The 22,454-nt window shown below is 36.2% G+C and overlaps 1 protein-coding gene across 1 annotated transcript; it reads left to right on the top strand.

Moving 5' to 3' along the window:
- Positions 1 to 18,105: 18,105 nt before the first annotated feature.
- On the top strand, positions 18,106 to 21,697 carry LOC114274114 (xanthohumol 4-O-methyltransferase). The gene is made up of 2 exons (XM_028215976.2): positions 18,106 to 19,065; positions 21,064 to 21,697. Exons 1-2 carry the CDS (start codon positions 18,217 to 18,219, stop codon positions 21,361 to 21,363), a joined length of 1,149 nt encoding a protein of 382 aa, XP_028071777.2. The 5' UTR covers positions 18,106 to 18,216; the 3' UTR covers positions 21,364 to 21,697.
- Positions 21,698 to 22,454: the final 757 nt, after the last annotated feature.

Here is a 22,454-nt window from a genome sequence, read left to right on the forward strand (position 1 = left end):
ACACATGCAATGCAAACAACATGCTTATCTTAGTCATGTTTTACTTGATTCAATTTTGTTTACACATTTTACATTACCAATCCATTCCTTAATCGGTTAATTTCAATGTGCAAGTCCTCTAATGGGAAAGATGGCCTCAGCTACAAGCACCTTGAACATGAAAGAAGCCTCATGCTTTTGGTTAGTAGAAACCCTCAAGAGAAGGTTAAAACCATTAGGCATGAGAGCCTCAATTCCATGCTCAAGCCAACAAGAGGCTAAACACCTCTTTCAAAGCGAATGAAAGAGTGAAGCATGGGGTAATATGGCATGTATTTCAGAACTGAAATGGCATGCAAAATGATTTGAAATCATGCAAACACACCATGCAAGGCATGCTAAAAGGCCAAAAACACCAAAGCTAGTGAAGTGCATTACACTAGAGGCATGTAGTATCAAGCTCAAACAACCAAACCAGCTATGGACAGACCTAAAACATGCCAAAACAGTGGCCTAAACATGCTGGAATTGAAGCTCAAAAGACTAGGCAAACATGCACATAACTGGGCTCACAAGCAAAGCATAAGGCGCAACTCTCAAAAGCACTTAAAGAGTGATAGATGTGTGAGTATGACAGAGGAATATGCTCTGAAATTACATGCTAAATAATGCCAAAACATGCAAACATCACAAGCAAAGCATGCTAGAGGCCCTAAAACTCAAAGCTAGTTAAGGCAGTTGCACTATAGCTATACAAAGCAAGCCTCAAACGGCCAAGACCACTCAAGACAGTCCTAAAGCATGTCAAAACAATGCCAAAAACATGCTGGAGTATAGCCAAGACAAGTTAGAATGAAAGGCCAAAACATCAAGTATGTAAAGCTAGTGAGCAAGGTTACACTACAAGTGCAAAGAGCAAGCAACCAATGATCAAACAAGCCAAAAAAAGAGTTATGGCAGGTCTAAAAATTCACAAAAAACATGCTCAAACTAAACCACAAAAAGAGAGAAACACATACTCAATTGGTGGGCCATCAACACATGTAAGCAAGACATAAGGAGAGGGGACCACCCCCTCCTATTTTGGACCTCAAAACCACCTTTCCACCACTAAAATTCCTTTGGATTTCAGTGGTTTAAAGGCCAAAAAAAGTTGCTTCAAAAGGCTTTGAAAGATAGCACAAAACTTAGCAAATAAGATACAAAAGAGGGTGGACTACCCTTAACTCCAAAAGGGCCTCAAACCACCATTTTAAACACTTAAAAATAGAGGTTTTTGTAGTTGACAAGTAGGCCTAAAATAGCATGCAAAGGTGGCCAAGAGAATGTACAAAAATAAGCTTAAAAGGGGAAGAGGCATACCCTTGAAACACAACAGCAAGATGGCAACTTTCTGAGCCAAAACCAGCCTTAAAGAACTCCAAATAAGCCTTAGGAAACCTCAGCTCCAAGATAAGGATGTTTGGTTAAGGGGTTGTATGCAAATATGTGAAGAAAAACCACTTTCAAGCACAATATATATATATATATATAGAGAGAGAGAGAGAGAGAATTCTAGGGAGAGAGAGAATTCTCAGCTTTGAAAATTTGTAGAAAGAGAGAGAGATTTTAGTGTGAGAAGCTTCCAAACTTGTTAACCTTTTAAAATGAGAGAAATGGCTTCAATATATAGCAAAATGGATCTTTTGGTCAAAATATCTGATTTGGGACAGCTGGAGGAGTGTGAAAACAGCTGGAGGGGAAATATCTACAAAAAATATGAGTTTTGGACAAAAGTGGCCGGTCAGCCACTTGAACTGGCTGACCGGCTACTTAACTGGTCGGTCAGCTACTTCAACTGGCTGGCAGACCTCAAGTGGCCGGTAACAAAATTTTACTCTGCAGGTCAAACTTCAAATGGGTATATCTCCTTCATCTAGACTCATTTTCAGGTCATTATTGTGTCCAAATTGAAGCCCTGGAAATAAGCTTTCCAATGGTGTCAGCCTCACATCAAAATTCTAACTGTGCAAAAAATTATTCCCATTTTAGTGAAGCCGCTTAGTTTTGATCCTACCTGGATTCATGGTGAACTTCTACCAAACTAATTTTCTTCCCTCCTCTCCTCTTTTCTTCAACTCCAAACCTCTAAACAAGATGTTTTGGAAGATTTTCAAAGATTCATCTCTCTTTCATTCATTTCCACTTTGTCCTTGCTCGGTTTACTAAAAAGCGAACATTTAACAAAATGCGAGCCTCGGAACATCGTAGAAATCTTTTGAAGAGAGGGTTTTAAGATCTAAAATCTTTGGTCCAAAAGGGGTTGTGCGGTCGGGATTTGATGCTCTTCTTGTCGAAGAAATCAAGCCTTTGCACTGCACAACTCTCATTACCAAGTAAACCATTAGCGGCGCCAAAGTCTTAAGGACGGTGAAAAATGGGGTGTCTACAGGCACATCTATCAATGCTACAATAACTTTTTAACCACTCATTCCGAGTCCCATTCCTAGAATGTGCTGCAGTTTTTTCATGAAATAGATGGACTAGGCACTGACATACATGCTTTCGTTTGCGGCTAGAATAGTTTGCACTATCTGGGCTTCAACCAGAGTGAATCCCGAGAGGAATATATCCTTCTCGCCATGGTTGATCTCTAGCATTGGCGTAGTCACCTCTGGCGGCGGATGGATGGATGAATTCCCAAAAACAATTGCCATTCCTCCCCCATAAGGGTACTTCAACATCTAATGGAGAGTGGAGGAGACGGACTTCACGTAATGTAACTAGGGCCTCCCTAGCAGCAAATTGAAGGTAGCCAGCACATCCAAGACATAAAACTCGACCTCTTGCTCAGCTGGGTCCACTTGGACTCTGACTTGCACTGTGCCCGTGACCTCTCTACTTCTATTATCATATGTTCGAATTACCTGGCCTGTGGGAATAAAGTCTGTTGGTTTGAGGCCAATTGCATATGTGGTGAGAGAAAGTCATGCATTGATGGCCAAACCCGTATCTACCAACACCACGAACACCCATTTCTCCATGCACTCCACAGATATGTATAACGGTTTATTATGAGCCGAGCCCTCCGGTGGCAGCTTCTTGTCAAAGAAGGTAAGGGTTGGCCTGGCACCATTTGGAAAAACCAAACCCACAAGCTGCTCGGGCGTGGTGTCAATGGACAATTTAGCCTTGTCCATTGCTGACAACACTGCCTGTCGGTGTACCTGGAAGGCTATGAGAAGACCCCAGATGGAGATGTCAGCTTGGATTTTCTTGAGTTGTTTCAACACTACTTGTTCTTCTAGTTATTTCTCTTTTTGTTTCTCAGTCTTTCTATCTTTTCTAGATGCCTCTACTTGATCTAGGTGCGGCGGCTAAAAATACGACCCACTTCTTGTCAGATGGTCTATTTCCTCGGCAAACCACGTATTGTCCGGAAAGCACTTACCCCAGTCTTCGTTAGTGTGGGCCAGATGTAGATCATTATCGTTCCATCGTTCGCCCTCAGCGGCCGCCAAATAGTTGTCCGGCTCTGCTTGTTTCACCTTCACATCATAGGTATCCCCTATAGGGTGTTTTGAATTTACAATTTCCCATCTGTCTTCAATCCGTTCTCGTTTAAACTTCCTCAGTGCAGCTTCTTGGTTGGTATTCAGAGTGCGCATAACGTCCACTTTCTGGGCTAGATTTTCCACACCAGAGCCCTTCTGCAGCTTTTCTTTCTCATCAGCCCTTCCGGCTACTATAGCTATCTCTACTCCCTTTTGCTTCTGGTTTCATTCCAGTTTCTTCTTTCTTGTCTGGCTCATCACTCAGCCATCCAGTGTTGTCAGTTGATCCATTCAGGTTGAACCGCTCGATCTGCATATCTCCCTGATCTTGCTCATCAAAGAACTGCAGGTTGTCCAAATCTTCCTCGAGTTCTGCCAAACCATCTAACCCCCGGCTCGGGCCATCTTCCCTGACCACATTGATGTCTGCCAAGGTTGGTAGCACCAATTCAGGCTTGATTTGACCAGTTGACACAATGTAGCAACTTGGATCATATATCGTATCAGGTAAGTCCTCAGGACACTCTGGCAATGGACCAATACCTTCCTCCAAGGTTGACTTCCCTTCCACTATAAGTCTCATCTCCACAGGCTTGGATTGAGGGTTAGACGCATCCATCATGCACAGATCTGCACTTTTTGCAATGAACAACGTCGGTTTTGGTAGGTGAAAGGGAGTAATATATACACTGGGGTCATGAGGGGTGGCCAGTGTATGGATCAGGTTGAGATTTCAAGTTGGGAGGACTTGGTTATGGGCTGGGAGTGGATTTGTGGTTACGTTTGGTTTTGGAGGTGGAGCGATCACCTTGTTGTCAAGGAGATTCTGAGTCTCATGACGCAATCGAAAGCACTAGTCGGTGTCATGACCATGCTGTTGGTGAAACGCACAGTATTTTGCAGGGTTATGTTTGGGTGGAAAAGGATCAGGTAATGGGCAGGGTTTTAAGGGTTTGAAGTGCCCTTTATTGACTAGCATTTTCATGGCTTGAGACAGGGTCATGTAAAGTTAGTTGAAATTCTTCTGGGATCGGGCAGTGTTGGACGGTGTTTGTGAGCTCATGTTGGCAAAAAGATTGGTAGTCTTGGTTGTGGTAACAATGCTTACATCTGACGGCCTCACAGCTGTGCTACCACTGGCAGCATTGGAATTGCAAACAAACGGCCTTTTGTCGGCTCTTTCTCATATGTAATAAGCCCCTGTTTCATGGCATCTTCGATTTGCACTCCTATTTCATGGAGTTCTGTAAATGTGCACAGAGATAGGACAATTATCTTTTCCAGCAAGTTGCCATGTAGATTTCGGACAACCATTATGATCTGATCCTTCTCGGAAGGCCTTGTAGTCATTATCGAGGCTTTAGCTCTCCATCTGGTCACAAATTCAGAGATGTCCTCTTTCGGCTCTTGGCGTGTTGCCTTGAGATCACGAGTTGTGACCTCGATTTACGTATTGTAGAAATACTGAGCAATGAAGGCCTTGACCATCTCCTCCCAATTCAGTTTGACAGAGTCTTCCAACTCAGCATACCAAATGGCTGCTATACCAGACATGGTGCGACCAAAGAGAGACAACTTCTGTAGTCTAGTCAAGTCCATCGGCCATAAGATATCAGAAAACAGATGCAAGTGAACCATTGGATCTCCGGAGCCGTCGAATCGATCAATGTGTGACATTTTAAACCGATCTGGTAATGTAACTGCAGAAGCAGTATACCCATCCTCTATGTCCGGGATAGAGTTAACCCCTTGTGCCCTCTTAAATAACTTTTCTAGTTTATTGACCTTGAGTATAGTTGGGTCAACCTCAAACTCGAACGGAGCCTCGATCTGATAAACAGGGGTTTTAGAGGCTTGTGCTGGGATTGGCTACGTTGGTTTTCTTGGACATTGGTAGTATGAGTGATGGCTCCGGGTGCTGGGATACCTGGGGTTGGTGTATGGGATATAGAGGCCGCAGTTGGCTGGGGTTACTGGTGTTGTAGCCTAGTTATAACCTCGGCCTGGCGGGCCGTATCTTGCTGTAGGGTCTCAACTGTCTGCTGCAGATGATGTATTAGTTTTTCCATACTGACTGGGGAATACTGTGTCATTGGAATAGGCAATTGATCTCGTCCTAGGCTAGAAGTAGATGACCATTCCTGAACCTGATTGGACATAGGTGAGTTGAAGGGTGACTGCTGTAAAAATTGAACTGGTGAATTCTGCCTGATTCTCCTTTGTCTTGTAACCGGTGAGAGTGAGGTAAACACGGGTTGTCCCCGAACAAGATCCTTGGCTTTACAAAGTCTTCTGACTTAGGTCCAGATTACTTGGGGGATATCCGAACTTTCTGAAGCTATGGTTTTAAACTACCTAGCAAAAGAAATAAAGTACAAAGAACAGTAATCAGAAACCGCACAGCACCTCAGCTAAGATGTTATCAACATAGACATGATCAAAGCTGTAGGACTGTCTCCATACTGAATTCTGCCCCCAAAACAGATACCAAATTTGCAATTGCTATGCACAATCCTGTAAAGTTTCACTGTAAGGCATATACTAGTTAAGAAAGAGCTAAAACACCCCTATGAGGGGGTAGGGTTACCCTGTCCTAGTTTCGTTAGGAACTAGGGTTTCACTAGTCAATCAAGCAGTTTTTACACAATCTTGCATTCGGGTAGCATCTTGACCTTGTTTGGAACAATCTCTATGGCTTTTCTATATACAACTAGGCCAAATGGTCAAAAAGGATACCTTAGCAAGACTACCAAATGTACCTCACGCACCTAACACTAAGAAGTGAAAAAAAGATCAATCGGTACAGCGGTAGTCCAGATCCAAGGGTTGTATTCCCATCATGGCAGAGCCCACGATCGGTCAGCCTTTTGGCAAGCGTTTGGGCAAGCCTTCAGCAAGCCGTCCAAGAATAGCAGATGGAAAACACAGTGAATTAAGCACACCAATGCAAATGCAAATGCAAAAAAACATATAAGTGTAGATAAAATTTCATATCATGAAGTTCGAGTCAAGTTCTCTAATTCCCCAGCAGAGTCGCCAGAAATTGTAGCTCGACTTCGCGTGCTCCTTTTGGAAGACGATAAGACAGTTTGGACTCTCGTGGTTCTGAATCTGATTCCACAAGTGCAATGTGAAATAGAAAACACAAAAGAGTCCAAATCCGGCAAATCTTTTAGAAAATCGATTTTGAATTAAAATGTCAAAAATTGACTGCTTTGCCAGATACAAAGTCGCCGCCTAAATATTTTTTGTTGAAAAATTTAGGAAACCCGAGACTCATGCCAAAGGCCACGTGTCCGTCATCACCAAGATTGTCTCGGCTTGAGAACTTAGGTATAAGAGGGGAAGGTCATGAATTGAGTGCCCCTGCTCGCCCGATTAAAGATCGGCCTCTACTAATCATGATGTGAATTTTATTTACATTATATGCTCTTGTTCTGATTTATTAGGCAACTATGTAACGCACACAAGTATAGACTAATTTGCAAAAATTGGAACATTTGATTTCATGTTTGTTTTTGAAAAGAGTTTGTGAATGTGCCACTTGAAAAAGTGAGCTCAAATGTACATTAATCAAACTATCCAAATTCAAGCAACTAGCCTTTATCCACATGCATTCAAACATTTTATCACTTTAGCACTTACTCTCATGGTGAACATGCTTTGACATGGTAACAACTACACTCATGCGATATGCTAAAGAAAATAAAAGCTCACCTTGTACTTCAAACCTAAAAAAATGACAGAGTTAGAAAAAGGCATGATCCTAACTATGCAATGTGACTAATGCAACACATACGATCTGCAATTACTAGGCTCAGCTACTAATATGGCATATGAATCAATTTGATAGCATGCGGTCTAAGCCCGCATTCAAAGAATGTATTAACTAACAATGCAAGTTAGAATAATGCGCCAAGCTCAATGCATGCAAGATAATGGATGCAAGGCATGAGGGATGCTAAACGAAACATGATGTCCTAAACTAACCATCATAAGTAGGTAAATAAAAGGGAGAAAGACGTGAGGTTGGAAGACATACACATTATTATAATTGTGCCCTCGCGTAGGAGGGTCCGAATAAACTTAACTAGCTAAGCTAATTACTACGAATTAACTAACTATTACAAACCGAACAAACTAACTATGCTAGCTAGTTATTACAAAATCAATTAATTAATTAACTATTCTATGGAACTAACTAATTAATTACACTAATTAATTAATTACAAATTAGAATTAACTAATTAATTACAACATGAATATAACATGAAAGAAGTAACTAAGCTAACTAATAAGTCTCGAGAAGCGATGAATGCTCATGCATGCGCGGATTTCCACCTAAAAAGCCCACTGTTCTGCTGCTAGAATGCCTATGTTGCACAATCAGAACATTTTTTCACCTCAACCTCTACTCTGTTCTATTCCAAAAAGTTGCTGCTCAGTTTGAAAAAGTGGCCGCCAGGCCAGAAGTAGTGGTCGGCCGACCACAAACGGTAGCCTGTTGTCCAAAAGAAGTGGCCTACCGTCCGGAAGAAGTAGCCGGCTGGCCACTGAAGCTTGGTTCCTCCTGCTACAACAAAAAGCATACAGAGCACAAATAGGGCATCCTCAAGGGATGTTTGTACACCTTACCCCCCCTTATCATCAAACAGCTCAAAGGAGTGGCAAACTCAATTCGCAAGCCATTAATTGATGCAATTTCATTGAATGATGGCTTATGAACCAAGGTGTACAATTTCAATAAATGCACAATAAAAGACTCTCAAACCTCCTCTCTATCATGGATTGATCACGGGTAGTGGTTGACCTTGGAAACTTGATCCATTTCATCACTATCAAGTATGAAATGCCTGAAGTTTTCATGTGTTCAATTTACGTCTGATTGAACACCAAATTGCTTATTATCTTGCAACATTTTTTATCCCAATTTTATTACTTCATTTTAATTACCAACCATTCCTTTGTTCATTAAGTCCAATAGTGATCTTTAAGTCCTCTAATGGAAAGAAATATCAAACAAAGAGTTGTTTTGGGCATAAGAGAGACACCACGCCGTTGGTAATGAACCCCCCAAAGGGATTAAACCATTAAGCACAATACCTCAATCTCATGCTTAAACAAACACTTGGTTTGAAACAACTTTCAAAACAAAGAAAAAGTGAAGAAATGAGGGGGGTTTTAGAAGTGATTAGAGGTGATCACAAGTATAGAAAGTAAGAAATAAATGTTATCAACTCAAATAGGTTGGTGGCTAAGGTCTAAACCTCCAAACCTATGAGGACCATTACACTATAAGCATGTAATACAAGGCATAAATGGAACAAGCATACTAAAACAGTCCTAAAACACCTAAAAACAGTGCTGGAATTGAAGGCAAAAGAGCTAAAAGAGTAAGCTACAACATGAAGCAAGTTAAGCTAGTAAACAAGCACAAGAAGGGGAGGCTGCCCCCTCAATTTTTGGGACTTTAAAACATGGTTTTAGCCTTTGAAAAACCTTTGAGATTTAGTATTAAAAAGCATAAAAAAAGTTGACAAAAAGGTAGGAAACACAAGGGCAAAAGGCTTAAGAAGTGAGGTACAAAGAAGGGTGATCCACCCCTCCACCCTTAATGGCCTTAAACCACAAGTTTCAACCCAAAAATACAGAGTATAAATAGCCCAAAAACACAAAAAATAAATAGCCCCAAAATAATAGGAAAAATAGCAAATAAATCAAAGAAATAAGCCAAGATTTATACCTCTTGAAGAGGAGAACTCTTTCCAAGTGACAAACCAACACTTACACACCCTCAAGAGCTCAAAGTAAGGTCAAAAGTACCTCAGCTCAAATACCACAAGGTTTGGTTTAGAGTGTATACGTAAAGGCTTAATAATTTGTAAGAGAAAGAGAGAGAGAGAATTGTAGAAAGAGAGAAATATTTTTGCTCCAAAATTTTCAATCTTAAAAAATGGAAGGGGAGGTCTTCTATTTATAGAAAAAAATGAAACTCCCTCAGAAATATCCATACATACACGTGTGGGCAGATGCATGCACCTATGGAAACAGTTGGCACAACTAGCATAAATATTTTGCAAAAACACACAAGTGGCTTGTAGCCCACATTGGTGGTCGGTAGCCCACACCAGTGGGCCTGCAGGTCCCAGGGTTTTTAGGCTTGAAAAACTATGGCTTTGGTCCAAAACAAGGCAAAAGGTGTATAGGGTTTGAAGGCTCAAAACTGTGGCATGCTGCTGAGGATTTCGAGCACTTGACAAGCATATACAAATTCATTATTAGGTGCGCAAGCAGTAACGGCCAAGTCATAAGGGAGGTCAAAAATGGGGTGTCTACAATACCCCACTCTCATCATTTCCTAGTCCATTCGAGCTGTCTCGTTGGCCGAAAGTCTATAGTCTAGTTTCCATCGATCATGGCGGTGTTTTTTTGCTGCGGCGTGAGATGTCTTGTTACATTTAATGCCATGACAACCTCATTTAATGCCTGATGTGTGGGTTCAATAACTCTATAGGATCACTGGTGGCCATGTGGCTGACTCCCTATCTGACAGATAGCTAAATGCTACTGGACCTGGGCCGGCATCGACTTCTCATTGCTATTTGGCTTTAACCATGTGACTGTCCGGGGATCTTAGGACAAAGGTGGGTTGGGCCTTCCTGGGCCATGGGCTCAGCTATGCGCATCAAAATACATATATCAACTGGGACAGTCTGATAAGATTTTGTATATTTAAAAAGTAATAATAAATTATTTACTGTGTATGTGTTCTAAAAAAAGGAAAATGCTGTTGATGGCTTTAAAAGAAAGCCAAGAATTCGGAAATAGCAGCAATAAAGAAATAGATATCAGTGAACTCTACAGAGAGAGAGAGAGAGAGAGAGAGAGAGAGAGAATGGCAAACGAAGCAGAAGCCACGTTCTTAGTTTTAAAACTGGAAAAAAACTGATAATGTTTTCGGTTTTATTAGATAGTTAAATCAAACCAATAAGTAGAAGGGCAAAAACGTTTAAATAAAAGGGCATAACATGTATAATATACAATATGTACGAAAAGTAAATAACATTTGCCACAAAAATGTTTAGGTAATTAACTATATAATATTTGCTACAAAAGTACATAACATGTACAAAAAAATACATAATAAATAAAAGGACACTCGGGCGAAAATCCAATCTAGTATTTTCTTTGCCCAAAGGTCCGGCGCTAATTTATCATGTCCATAAGGACAAGGCTATGAGGAATGACTAAAATACCCAAAACCAAACCCTAACCTCATATCACTGCCTTTTTTTCTCTCTCACATACATCATTTTCTGTCTCACGATCTTTCTATTGTAGCAGTGTAAATAGAAGAGCACCGTCGCTTAAGTATTAGCGTTTGGGGAGATTAACCCCATCGGTCTTCTTTCTCTCTCTCTCTGTTCTCTTTTCTCTCTTTCTCATCATCAAATTGCTGGTGTCTCAAATCTGTTCAACCATCGACTATGAAGAGATTTGAGGTTTTATTCCCTTCTTAGATCTCTCTCTCTCTCTCTCCCTCCCTCCGTCCCTCCCTCATTCCCTCTTTAGCACTCTTTCTTATTCGATCAAAGATGGCGAGTGGGTGGTATTGTTCAACAACAGGTTAAGCTATTCAATGACGAGAAGATGACGACAAAGTTTAAGTTCAAGTTCAAGTTTCGCACTCCCCACTCTCTCTTTCTCGCTCCTCATCTTTCTCTCAAGGGTTAGGGTTTTGTACCATCGGCGAAGTTCAATTTCCAAATCAGCATCTCTCTCTCTCTCTCTCTCTCTCTCTCTCTCATATATGTTTCTAGTTTGCTCAAAAAAATCATTATATATATATATATATATGATTTCAGCAAATTGAATTTTGGTGAGAAAGTCATATTTTCAATACTTATATATATATATATATATTTGTTGTTGTGATTGCTTGTGTATTCGTTCTGGTTCGATTGTTTTTTATTTAAATTTTCAAGAGATGGTTGCATTGGATTAAAGACAGAGTACCCGAATTGAACAAGAATTCAATAGATATGGAAAATATGTTTAGTAAATTTCAACAGAGAGCTCTCTCTCTCTCTCTCTCTCTCTCTCTCTCTCTCTCTTTTTTCTTTTTTTTTCATGTCTTAGATTTATTTATTTATATTTTGTTGTGGTTGTTGATGATGATGATGATGATGATGATGATGAAGCATATTGCAGCAAAATTTTTATAAAAAAATGTCAGATAAACAGATCTGTTCAAAAAATCACAGATAAATAGATAACAGGATTTGAACATGTTCAAGATTTGAACAGATAAAATTTTTTAAATAGATAAAAATATTTGAACGAATAAGTGAAAAAATTGAATAGAAAATATGATTTGTTCAAAATGAGATTGAAAAGATAAGTTAAAAATGAGAATTTTAACATATAAGTTAAAAATGAGAATTTCAATAGATATGAAAATTTTGTATTTATTTGGAAAAATATTTAAACAGATAAAGGAAATTTGAATTGAAAAGGTTAAAAAATTAAACAGATAGGGTAAAAAAAAATTGAACAAATAGGAAAAAAAATTGAACATATAAGGATTAGTTTTGAATAGATAGGAAAAGAACTTGAATAGATAGTTAACAAAAATCAACTGATAAAAAAAGTGAATAGATAAATTAATGGGTAAAATTGAAATAAAATGTACTTGAAAACTATAAAAAGGACATCTCAACAAACTATTTCGAAAAGAGTGGACCTTTCACAAACAAAAGAATATTCACTAGACCTAATTTTATATCCTCATTTGGTTGGACTTTTCAACAATTATCTCTAAACAAAAATACATAGCGTATATGGTTCGACTTTTTGTTTCAATAAATTAGAGATTTAATTCAAGATGCAAAATGATGAGTTTTATTATAATAAATTAGGAATTTAATCTAAACCCCAAAGAAAAATATAAAAAGGGATTGCTTTATCTAAATCTTAAAAATAAATAAATAAATAAATAAATAAATAAATGAAACGGTGCCCTTAATCAAATTATAGACGGAATATGCTTTTAAACATTTTGTCCATGACCTTTGCTCTTGTAGGTTCCCAAGTTTTCCTGTCAATGTGGCAAGAATGATTGAGAAGAGACTAGGGAAGATAACACCAGTTCACATAGTTTAAGGATAGAAGTTCACATGTCAAGTTAAGAGCAACTGCGATGGAGTTACTATAATGGCTGCGATTGCTATTTTATAACAATTGGAACCTAAACAAAAAGCTCCAGTGGCATGCCAAAATAGTTGCCAAATTATAGCATTGCCAAACCGTTTTAAATTTGGCACATGATTTCGCAAAATATTAAATTCTGATTTTTTCTGTGACTGTATTACCTCCCAACGAATTATAACATCACTAAACTTTGTGCCAAATTCAACACATGGCTTGGTAAAATAAAAAATTCTGATTTTTCCTACTACTCAGTACTACTCCCCCAATGAATTATAACATTACCAAACTTTGTGTCAAATTTGGCACATAGTTTGACAAAATAACAAATTTTGATTTTTACAGCTGCACTGTGCAAAACCCCCAACAATAGCAATAATAACAATTAGGAACATTTTTAGTTTGATTTTTTAACTTTTTGACTATTTTAGCCTGACCCAAAAAGTTCCGTTTGAAGAGAATTTTTGATTTTTTTTTTTTTTTGTAATTTTGTCAGGAAAAAAGCAAATTGATTATAGTTTGGATTTGACATTGTATCTTGTTCACTTTTTAGTCTATTTTATTTTTTAGTGGGTTAATTTAGCTCCAACTAGTTTCGCGAACAAAGTCATAAGCAAAACAATTTTAAATTTTTTTAATTATACAAAATCTAATCAGTCAATCCCACTCGATATAAGTCTTTTATAATTGAAATTTTCATAAGTTGAAAGTGAATAAAATTTGTGAATAGATTAACGGGTTTTAAAATTTCTTAGCACCATCACCCAACGTTACTTTCCTTCACCAAAACCCACACACAAACAAATTTTATAAGAAAAATAATATACAAATCTAATTTTTAAATTTATTTTCTAAATTTAATAATGTGTAACTGATATAATTGGTTAATGATTAAGAAAATATGAAAGAGTATATTACCTTAAATATCATAATTGATTATCACACCTATAATCTTAAAAATTAAGTCTAACTTTTAGACTTATATAACAATGTTCATTTCTTAAAGTCAATGTCCAACTCAAGCACGTTAACAATTACCATACCCTAATTTTTTTTTATTTTTTCTGTGACTGTATTACCTCCAAACGAATTATAACATTACTAAACTTCGTGCCAAATTCAACACATGGCTTGGTAAAATAAAAAATTCTGATTTTTCCTACTACTCAGTACTACTCCCCCAATGAATTATAACATTACCAAACTTTGTGTCAAATTTGGCACATAGTTTGACAAAATAACAAATTTTGATTTTTACTGCTGCTCTGTGCAAAACCCCCAACAATAGCAATAATAACAATTAGGAACCTTTTTAGTTTGATTTTTTAACTTTTTGACTATTTTAGCCTGACCCAAAAAGTTCCGTTTCAAGAGAATTTTTGATATTTATTTTTTTTTTGCAATTTTGTCAGAAAAAAAGTAAATTGATTATAGTTTGGATTTGACATTGTATCTTGTTCACTTTTTAGTCTATTTTATTTTTTAGTGGGTTAAATTAGCTCCAACTAGTTTCGCGAACAAAGTCATAAGCAAAATAATTTTAAATTTTTTTAATTATACAAAATCTAATCAGTCAATCCCACTTGATATAAGTCTTTTATAATTGAAATTTTCATAAGTTGAAAGTGAATAAAATTTGTGAATAGATTAACGGGTTTTAAAATTTCTTAGCACCATCACCCAACGTTACTTTCCTTCACCAAAACCCACGCACAAACAAATTTTATAAGAAAAATAATATACAAATCTATTTTGTAAATTTATTTTCTAAATTTAATAATGTGTAACTGATATAATTGGTTAATGATTAAGAAAATATGAAAGAGTATATTACCTTAAATATCATAATTGATTATCAAACCTATAATCTTAAAAATTAAGTCTAACTTCTAGACTTATATAACAATGTTCATTTCTTAAAGTCAATGTCCAACTCAAGCACGTTAACAATTACCATACCCAATTTTTTTTGATTTTTTCTGTGACTGTATCACCTCCCAACGAATTATAACATTGCTAAACTTCGTGCCAAATTCAACACGTGGCTTGGTAAAATAAAAAATTCTGGTTTTTCCTACTACACAGTACTACTCCCCCCAATGAATTATAACATTACCAAACTTTGTGTCAAATTTGGCACATAGTTTGACAAAATAACAAATTTTGATTTTTACTACTGCTCTGTGCAAAACCCCCCAACGATAGCAATAATAACAATTAGGAACCTTTTTAGTTTGATTTTTTAACTTTTTGACTATTTTAGTCTGACCCAAAAAGTTCCGTTTGAAAAGAATTTTTGATTTTTTTGATTTTTTTTTGTAATTTTGTCAGAAAAAAAGTAAATTGATTATAGTTTGGATTTGACATTGTATCTTGCTCACTTTTTAGTCTATTTTATTTTTTAGTGGGTTAAATTAGCTCCAACTAGTTTCACGAACAAAGTCATAAGCAAAATAATTTTAAATTTTTTTAATTATACAAAATCTAATCAGTCAATCCCACTTGATATAAGTCTTTTATAATTGAAATTTTCATAAGTTGAAAGTGAATAAAATAACGGGTTTTAAAATTTCTTAGCACCATCACCCAACATTACTTTCCTTCACCAAAACCCACACACAAACAAATTTTATAAGAAAAATAATATACAAATCTATTTTGTAAATTTATTTTCTAAATTTAATAATGTGTAACTGATATAATTGGTTAATGATTAAGAAAATATGAAAGAGTATATTACCTTAAATATCATAATTGATTATCACACCTATAATCTTAAAAATTAAGTCTAACTTTTAGACTAATATGACAATGTTCATTTCTTAAAGTCAATGTCCAACTCAAGCACGTTAACAATTACCATACCCTAATTTTTTTGATTTTTTCTGTGACTGTATTACCTCCCAACGAATTATAACATTACTAAACTTCGTGCCAAATTCAACACATGGCTTGGTAAAATAAAAAATTCTGATTTTTCCTACTACTCAGTACTACTCCCCCAATGAATTATAACATTACCAAACTTTGTGTCAAATTTGGCAAATAATTTGACAAAATAACAAATTTTGATTTTTACTGCTGCTCCGTGCAAAACCCCCAACAATAGCAATAATAACAATTAGGAACTTTTTTAGTTTGATTTTTTAACTTCTTGACTATTTTAGCCTGACCCAAAATGTTCCGTTTGAAGAGAATTTTTGATTTTTTTTTTTTTTTTTTTTTGTAATTTTGTCAGAAAAAAAGTAAATTGATTATAGTTTGGATTTGACATTGTATCTTGTTCACTTTTTAGTCTATTTTATTTTTTAGTGGGTTAAATTAGCTCCACCAAAACCCACACACAAACAAATTTTATAAGAAAAATAATATACAAATCTATTTTGTAAATTTATTTTCTAAATTTAATAATGTGTAACTGATATAATTGGTTAATGATTAAGAAAATATGAAAGAGTATATTACCTTAAATATCATAATTGATTATCACACCTATAATCTTAAAAATTAAGTCTAACTTCTAGACTTATATGACAATGTTCATTTCTTAAAGTCAATGTCCAACTCAAGCACGTTAACAATTACCATACCCTAATTTTTTTGATTTTTTCTGTGACTGTATTACCTCCCAACGAATTATAACATTACTAAACTTCGTGCCAAATTCAACACATGGCTTGGTAAAATAAAAAATTCTGATCTTTCCTACTAATCAGTACTACTTCCCCAATGAATTATAACATTACCAAACTTTGTGTCAAATTTGGCACATAGTTTGACAAAATAACAAATTTTGGTTTTTACTGCTGCTCTGTGCAAAACCCCCAACAATAGCAATAATAACAATTAGGAACTTTTTTAGTTTGATTTTTTAACTTTTTGACTATTTTAGCCTGACCCAAAAAGTTGCGTTTGAAGAGAATTTTTGATTTTTTTTTTTTTTTTGTAATTTTGTCAAAAAAAAGTAAATTGATTATAGTTTGGATTTGACATTGTATCTTGTTCACTTTTTAGTCTATTTTATTTTTTAGTGGGTTAAATTAGCTCCAACTAGTTTCACGAAAGTCATAAGCAAAATAATTTGAAATTTTTTTAATTATACAAAATCTAATCAGTCAATCCCACTTGATATAAGTCTTTTATAATTGAAATTTTCATAATTTGAAAGTGAATAAAATTTGTGAATAGATTAACGGGTTTTAAAATTTCTTAGCACCATCACCCAACGTTACTTTCCTTCACCAAAACCCACACACAAACAAATTTTATAAGAAAAATAATATACAAATCTAATTTTTAAATTTATTTTCTAAATTTAATAATGTGTAACTGATATAATTGGTTAATGATTAAGAAAATATGAAAGAGTATATTACCTTAAATATCATAATTGATTATCACACCTATAATCTTAAAAATTAAGTCTAACTTTTAGACTTATATAACAATGTTCATTTCTTAAAGTCAATGTCCAACTCAAGCACGTTAACAATTACCATACCGTAATTTTTTTTGATTTTTTTTGTGACTGTATTACCTCCAAACGAATTATAACATTACTAAACTTCGTGCCAAATTCAACACATGGCTTGGTAAAATAAAAAATTCTGATTTTTCCTACTACTCGGTACTACTCCCCCAATGAATTATAACATTACCAAACTTTGTGTCAAATTTGGCACATAGTTTGACAAAATAACAAATTTTGATTTTTACTGCTGCTCTGTGCAAAACCCCCAACAATAGCAATAATAACAATTAGGAAATTTTTTAGTTTGATTTTTTAACTTTTTGACTATTTTAGCCTGACCCAAAAAGTTCCGTTTGAAGAGAATTTTTGATTTTTTTTTTTTTGTAATTTTGTCAGAAAAAAGTAAATTGATTATAGTTTGGATTTGACATTGTATCTTGTTCACTTTTTAGTCTATTTTATTTTTTAGTGGGTTAAATTAGCTCCAACTAGTTTCGCGAACAAAGTCATAGCAAAATAATTTTAAAATTTTTTAATTATACAAAATCTAATCAGTCAATCCCACTTGATATAAGTCTTTTATAATTGAAATTTTCATAAGTTGAAAGTGAATAAAATTTGTGAATAGATTAACAGGTTTTAAAATTTCTTAGCACCATCACCCAACGTTACTTTCCTTCACCAAAACCCACTCACAAACAAATTTTATAAGAAAAATAATATACAAATCTATTTTGTAAATTTATTTTCTAAATTTAATAATGTGTAACTGATATAATTGATTAATGATTAAGAAAATTTGAAAAAGTATATTACCTTAAATATCATAATTGATTATCACACCTATAATCTTAAAAATTAAGTCTAGCTTTTAGACTTATATAATGATGTTCATTTCTTAAAGTCAATGTCCAACTCAAGCACGTTAACAATTACCATACCCTAATTTTTTTTAAAACCCCCCTCCAAAAAAAAAAAAAAAAACAAACAAACAAACATACATGTTGATGGCTTTAAAAGAAAGCCATGCATTCGGCAGTAGCAGCAACAAAGAAACAGATATCAGTGAACTCTACAGAGAGAGAGAGAGAGAGAGAGAGAATGGCGAACGAAGCAGAAGCCATGTTACGAGGCCAAGCAGAAATATGGCAATGCATGTTTCATTTTGTGGACTCAATTGCTTTGAAGTGTGCTTTGGATCTTGGTATAGCGGACATCATCCACGCACGCGGCTGCCCCATCACCTTATCCCAAATCGCCAACGACGTTGCCTCCTCACCATCTCTAGACATCGCTCACCTCTCCCGCCTCATGAGATTCTTAGTCCACAAAAAACTCTTCGACGCCACAAATCCCCGATCAGATTCGGATTCAGAAGAAGAGACTCTCTACAGCCTCAACCACTGCTCTAAATGGCTTTTACGCGACCCACAACAACTAAGTCTGGTCCCTTTGCTTTGCTTATTGCAATACCATCCATTGCTAACTGCACCATATAAATTCCTCTCCAGATCTATACAAGAGGGTGGGAATGCATTCCATATGGCCCATGGGCGTGAGTTGTGGGACTTTGCATCGGTCGATCCTGAGCTCAACAAGGTCTTCAATGATGGCATGGAATGTACTGCTAGGATCACGATCAAGGCTTTGATATCCGAATATAAACATGGGTTTGATTGCATTGGATCTCTAGTCGATGTTGGTGGTGGCACTGGGGCTTCCATTGCTGAGATTGTGAAAGCATACCCGCATGTCAAAGGAACCAACTTTGATTTGCCACACGTTGTTGCCACTGCACCACCATGCCCTGGAGTTAACCACGTTGGGGGTGACATGTTTAGTAACATTCCAGCTACAGATGCAATCTTCATGAAGGTAACATACAGTCCCATACTCACCCAATCATTATAATAAATTGAGGTTGTAGAGATAAAAATTTAGGAATAAAAGTACTTTTTTAATGACAAAATATTATAGTTGCCAAAATAACATTATTGTTTTTTTAGCGATAAAATTAGACATTTAATAATCAATTACTATACTTTTGGGATCAAAATTTATCTACAAATGCAAATTATTTTGGCACCAAGTTGTTTTGCCCTAAAAGTGTATTTAATAGCGGCATAAATTTTTGTTGCTAAAAGTTTTTCTTTTTTAATTGTTTAGAATGACCTTTTAATAATGAGCCTAACGATGACAAGAATTGACTCCTAAATGTTTACAACAAATTTTTATACTTTTGAGGACAAATATTTAATTCTTAAAACCTTTATATATATTTTTTTTTTTGATCAGCAAAGAAAAATTTCATTTAACAGTATGAAATTAAAAGTACAGGAAGATGGCATGCATCGAAAGAGTTTCGGAAGTATAAAGATACTCCTACTACTGCTATACGCACCCATACAACCAACCCCTAAGCCTCTCGATTTTTTAAATAAAAAAGTTAAGAAGAACTTAACTAGAAAAAATAAAAAACATGAACCCACACACAATCAACCCACCAAAACACCTAAACCAAACAAAACAAAACTAAACCAAGACAACCAAAGCAGCCCGAACCAAACCAAAACAACATCTAATCAAACAACTCCTCTGCCAAGGCCCACTCCTCTGCTGATCAGACAACTCCTCTGCCAAGGCCTACCCCTCACGCCTCTGCTGCAGCCTCTATTGCTACAACCACTCCTTAGCTGCTGCCCACGCCACCCCTAACTGCTGCAGCTCCCACCTCCCAAAGCCCACACCCGAACTGCTAAACAAACAAAACCACACCGGCCGAGAATACTCCATAACCACCACCTGCGGCAACTCCCCTGCCGAAAACTCCAAAGCCACCACCTGCGGCAACACCCCTGATGAAAAACAAAACATCACCCACTGATCAGTGCCCACCAAGCCTTCTTCTTGCTCACACCCGAACTACTCACACCCAATAGCTACGCCAAGCCTCTGCTGCAGCCCACGTCTATGCTGCTGCCCAACTCCATAGCCAACACATGAAAAATAAACCAAGCTGCTGCAAAAAACCATGCTACAGATCTTCTACTCCAAAGACACCTCCATACAAATGGAAGTTCATCCCTCAAACTCTCTCACGAGAAGGAGCGCTCGAGTGACACCTGGACAAAAACTGGATCGCCTACGGCTCTTGCGACACCCACTTCTCCACCAATCTTAACCAGAAAGCACCCCTCAAGCTCCTACTCGCCAGAAAGTGCTCGAATGAAAGTCCTGAACGACCCCCGCAGCAAGGTTGAATCGCAAACCCAACGGCCCCTGGAGACAAACCTTTATATATTGCTGTGAATTATGAATTCGAATTTAAATTTCAACTCATTTGATTAACAATGAGCTTGACACACTTGAATGTTTTCTGCAAAAAGCAAAAAATTGAAACACCAGCAAATTTTTGAGTATTTCCCATATCTATAATTAAGTTTTTTATTTAATAAAAATCCGCTACAGTTAAATATAGATTTTCACTCTTCATTTCATCCCCAACAAAACAGACATAACAGAAAAAGTATCGTATGGAGCTAGCACTCTAAGTAGCTGCCTCCGACATTCATTGTTTTAACCCTACATAAGAGCGGTTATAATGTACATAATAATGCGATTTTTTTTTTTAAAAAAATTTTTGTTGGAGGTTTGAGCTGTGTTTGAGTTTAATATTTAAAAAATCAAGTTCGAGCATGCTCAATCGTATATTCTAGTTGAATTCGAGTTTGATTAATAAATGAGCCAAGTTTATATATAATCCTACTCGACTAGATTCGTTTACAATCCTAAGCGTAATTAAAAGGTTTATTGAAGGAACTATTTTTATATGTGTGAAAAATGAGTTGGCATGAGAAAATTGTTTGAATGTAGTGGATCCTACACGACTGGAGTGATGAAGATTGTGTTAAGATATTGAGAAACTGCAGAAAAGCAATCCCAGAGAAAACTGGAAAGATTGTTATAGTTGATACGATTTTGCAACCGGGTGGCGATGGCCTATTTGACAACATAGGCATGGCATTGGACCTAGTGATGCTCACGTTGTTTGGAGGTGGGAAAGAGAGGACTGAGCTTGAATGGAAAAAGATACTAAATGAAGGAGGATTCGTGCGCTACAACATCATCAAAATTCCAGCTTTCCAGTCAATTATCGAGGCATATCCACAATAACTGGCGACTGATGTGCTTCGAATACAATAATGAGTTAGGAGCAAGAACAAATGTGCAAAACAAACATACAAAGTGGACCTCACACAAGCAGTGGAACCAACATGTTATATTTACTGGCATCTTTGTTAGTATTCTTAGTATTATTGTCTTTAGATAATAAGTGTTCCAACCCAAACTAAATCCTATTATCTCTTCCAATATGTTTTAGCAAGCTTCCATCATTGATCTAATAATGGTTGTGGGAACAAGTACTTCCATTTGTATGGTTTACATGTAAGAATATATATATATATATATACACTACGCCAAATAGTTCATTCAAGGTAACTAAAAAGGGTCTCTTAAATGTAAAATTATGTGTGTTTAGTATTAATCTTATATTTCTTTAAATAATATTAGAAAATGTGTCCTAAACTGGATCTTTTGGACCCATTTCAAGAGCATAAACGTAAAGATCACAATGTAAAACTATGACAAACATGAATTTTGATTGCATTGGATCTCTGGTCGATGTTGGTATTGCTGAGATTGTGAAAGCATACCCGCATGTGAAATGAACCAACTTTCATTTGTCACCACTGCACCACCATGCCCTGGAGTTTAAAGTGAATATGAAGCTTATATTTTCATTATTAAAAATAACTTCTGTACAGTTATATTTATATACAACAATTGTAACTCTAGTAACTAGTTAACTAACCTAAGGTACAGTTATAACAACTTTCTAACTAACACACTAACTAACACATCACTATATGTAACACATGCACCACTATCTCTAACTGATTTGTAACAGATTTGTATAGCTCTGCTGTATAATTCTACTGCAGAAAGGAGCTCAGCTCTGTGGCTTCAACTGCAGCTCAACTGCAGCTCTTCTTCTCTTCTTCTGCAGCTATAGGCTGAGCTTCTGTAGCTGCTGTAGCTGTTGCAGAGACATTATCAGGCCCCCTCAAGCTGATGGGAGAGGGAAGAACCATAAGCTTGGACTGAAGATAAGTAAAGCGGGAAATAGACAGAGGTTTGGTGAAAATATCTGCCACCTGATCAGAAGTTGGAATATGACAAATGGAGAGTTGTTTAGCAGCTAC

This window comes from Camellia sinensis, chromosome 8, assembly GCF_055761805.1.
Source record: "Camellia sinensis isolate YWXY chromosome 8, ASM5576180v1, whole genome shotgun sequence".
Taxonomy (NCBI): Eukaryota; Viridiplantae; Streptophyta; class Magnoliopsida; order Ericales; family Theaceae; genus Camellia; species Camellia sinensis.